This window comes from Capsicum annuum, unplaced genomic scaffold, assembly GCF_002878395.1.
Source record: "Capsicum annuum cultivar UCD-10X-F1 unplaced genomic scaffold, UCD10Xv1.1 ctg3512, whole genome shotgun sequence".
NCBI classification, from domain to species: domain Eukaryota; kingdom Viridiplantae; phylum Streptophyta; class Magnoliopsida; order Solanales; family Solanaceae; genus Capsicum; species Capsicum annuum.
Genome location: NW_025842013.1, coordinates 30,272 through 34,071, shown reverse-complemented (window position 1 = coordinate 34,071; position 3,800 = coordinate 30,272). Strand labels below are relative to the sequence as shown.

Below are 3,800 nucleotides of genomic sequence, written 5' to 3'. Positions count from 1 at the left end.
TTGTGATTTAGAGAGAATATATTGTCATGACCCGACACGAGGCCCTGGACCATGATTAATCATAAGTAGATGTAAGAAGCGTATCATTTAATAACAAATTATGCATAATTAACAATTGTTATAGGAAAAAAGGGGTAAATATACCCGCCAATTTTGTGATTTAGAGAGAATATATTGTCATGAAACAACTCGAGGCCCTGGCAGCGACGGGCATCCTGAACCACGAAGGCCCGAGAGACCCCTGTCTCTACCCAACCAACTAGTGATATTGCCCGCTCTGGGCCCAGGCCCGCATAGCTTTTAAACGCGTAATTGGAGAGTAAGGCTTTCTTACTTATATACCCAGCATCCCTCTTGTTTTTTATCTATGTGGGACTCTATATCCTAAGTTGGGGTGTTACATACACCCCCCTTATGGACTCAATGTCCTCGCTGAGGTTTGCCCTACCGAATGGGATTCGCCTACACTCAGGACTGAGGTTTATGCTGCGTTACCCGGATACGTCTACACTTAGTTTGAACTCTAGCCCACATCGACAGGGCTGACACAGGAGCGGCTCTGATACCACTTTGTCACGACCCGAGCCGGGGCTCTGTCCGCATTGGGTATCCCGAACCACAAAGGCCCGAGATACCCCTATAACTCCCCAACCCACTATGTCAGCCCTGTCGATATGGGCCAGAGTTCAAACTGAGTGTAGGAAAATCCTGAAAAGGCGGGGCAAACCTCAGTCTTGTGTCTAGGCAAATCCCATTCAGTGAGAAAAACCTCCGCGAGGACGCTGAGTCCATAAGGGGGGTGTATGTAACACCCCAACTTAGGAAGGAGTCCCATATCAGCAAAAACCCAGGAAGGATGCTGGGTATACAAGTAAGAAAATCTTACTTCGTAGTGACGCGTTTTAAAGTGGTGCGGGCCTGGGCCCAGAGCGGACAATATCACTTGTGGGTTGGGCAGAGGCAGGGGTCTCTCGGGCCTTCGTGATTTGGGATGCCCGTCGCGGCCAGGGCCTCAGGTCAGGTCGTGACATATATGCCTCATTAAAAAAATTTATGCATATATACGCCATTGTCTGACAAATTAGGCATATTTACAATTTTTGTTGAAAGACATATATTTACTGAATTAGAAAATAATCTAAAACTGACTTTTTTTAAATTCCAAGAATATCATGCGGCTTTAAAAAAATTACCTCACATTTTACCACTCCAAACACTGTCCAACAGAAAAAATCCAATCCATCTACACAATCAATAAATGAAATTGTCAGGTCTGAATAAAAGACTAATTGATTTTTTTTAGCTAGGTTGGGTCTCTAGAGGTAAATAAAATGGGTGAGATAATTTTTAAAGCCATGTCTTATTGTTTGAAATTAAAAAGAATTAATTTTAACTTGGTAGATGGCGAGAGTATAAGTACACTATCCACTTGAAGTTACAGTAATAGAGGGGCATATATGTTGTAAAGGAAAAAAAGAAGCTAAATGAATAGCTGGACAGAAACAGAGCAAAGAGAAGAAAATACTGCAGTGATTTCTTTATTTCTGATTGCATATGAAAGTAAAGAGACATGCCTATAAATAGGCTCACAATAAACTGAAAATTCTAAACTTTAGGTCCACTAACCCACTAATTTATTGACTAGCTAATAATCTGCAGCACTATCCAACTTGCTAGAGTATAGGAAACTAACTAACAACTCACTAACTTCCTGAAGACTTGGTCAAGAATCTTTTTGAATCATTTCTCGACACTCCCCCTTGATTCAAAAATGCAAACTCCAAGTTGACCTTTAAAGAACTCGTTCTTTTCTTGCGAAAGTGATTTGGTGAAGATGTCTGCTGCTTGCTCATTTGTATCACAAGACTTCAAAGTAATTTCTCCATTAGAAACAAGATTTCAAATATAATGATAGGGAACATCTATGTGCTTTGTTCTACTGTGGAAAGTTGGCTTCTTCGTTATCGCAATGGAAGATCTATTGCCACAAAAAATCTCAGTCGCACCAGCTAGTTTCTAATTAAAATCTGCAACAAGTCTCCTTAACCAAACTTCTTGACAAGCTGCAGAAGCTAATGCAATATACTCAGACTCTGAAGTTGACAAGGCCACCACTTCCTGCTTCTTCGAACTCCATGAAATTGCTCCAGATCCAAGATTAAACAAGAAACCAGAGGTGCTCTTTCTGTCATCAATGTTTCCTGCATAGTCACTATCAGTAAAACCAGTTAATGTGAAACTTGTTACCTTAGAATACCAAATACCATGATCTAATGTCCCAACGATATATCTAAGTATTCTCTTTACAGCTCCAAGGTGAAGCTTGCTTGGATTGTGCATAAATCTGGAAACGACACCGACAGAGAAAGCAATGTCTGGTCTTGTATGAGACAAGTAGTTCAAACCACCAGCTAGACTTCTAAAATAAGTTGCATTTGCCATTTCAGAACCATCATCATGACACAACTTCTCATTGATATTCATCGGAGTAGCAGCAACATTACAATTTACCATATTGAACCTTTTCAAAAGATCCGTTGCATACTTTCTTTGTGAAAGAACTATGCTATCAACTTCCTGTTTCACCTCAAGGCCAAGAAATTAATGCAACATTCCCAAATTGGACATATCAAAATTCTTGCAGTCTTTAAATTCATTGACAATAGACTCACTTGAACCCATATATATCATATCGTCTACATAAATATATACAACCAGAAAATCATTTTTACCTCCTCTTTTTATATAAAGAGTAGGTTCATTGTTACTCCTTTCAAAGCCACTCTCCTAGAAATAAGAATCAATTTTGAAGTACCATGCCCGCGACGCTTGCTTCAAGCCATAAAGTGCCTTTTTTAACCTGTAAACCTTATCTTCTTTACTATTTACTACAAACCTTCAGGTTGTGAGACATAAAATTCCTCTTCCAAAACACCATTTAAAAAGGCGAATTTAACATCAAATTGGTACACTGACCAATTTAATTTTGAAGCCAAGGCTAAAAAGGTTCTCACAGTTTCAAAGCGGGCAACAGGAGAAAAAGTTTCATCAAAGTCAATACCTTACTATTGAGAATAACCTTTTGCAACAAGCCTTGCCTTGTGTTTTTGAATACTGCCATCTGCTTGATATTTGGTTCTAAACACCCATTTGAGCCCAATTGCCTTCTCTCCTTCGGGCAAATTTACCAAGTCCCAAGTCTGATTCTTTTGAATAGCTAACAGCTCTTCCTCCATAGCTTTGCACCATTTATCCTCTCCTTCGGCATCTTTAAAGAAAATAGGATCTGAAATAAGTAAAGCAAAGTACAAGATGTACTGTCAGCATATCTGGGCTTTGATTTTCTATCCCTTGCTGATCTTCTTAATGGAGTTGGCTCAGCTGAAGGTTCTTCTAATATTGGAGAAGTTGGTGGTGCAACTGATGAGGTAGTCGACGGACCTGCCAAACCAGGATCTGCTACATACTCTTGATCAACAATATTATTAGAAGGCAATAATTGAATATTTGAAATTTCATTTTCAGAATTAAAGTTTCCATCTTGAATCTTCATTAAACACAACATTTCTATTGACCGTAATTTTGCCACTCCAACAACGATACATTTTTCACATTTTTCATCAAGCTTACGTCGATCTTGTGAATTTACCAATGCATAAGCTATACAACCAAAGACACGTAAGTGGCTTACCTTGGGCTTGTTACCTCTCCAAGCTTCATACAGTGTTTGATTATACACAGCCTTGGTGGGTGAAATATTCAGCAAATAGACTGCAGTGGCAATAGCTTCAGCCTAAAAA

General features: G+C 39.3%; 1 protein-coding gene across 1 annotated transcript; it reads right to left on the bottom strand.

Annotated features, from left to right (window-relative positions):
- Window positions 1–2,016: 2,016 nt before the first annotated feature.
- LOC107876921 (secreted RxLR effector protein 161-like) lies at window positions 2,017–2,514 on the bottom strand. The gene has a single exon (XM_016723738.2). The coding sequence runs from the start codon at window positions 2,512–2,514 to the stop codon at window positions 2,017–2,019; it is 498 nt and encodes a 165-aa protein (XP_016579224.2).
- Between the last annotated feature and the right edge of the window lie 1,286 nt (window positions 2,515–3,800).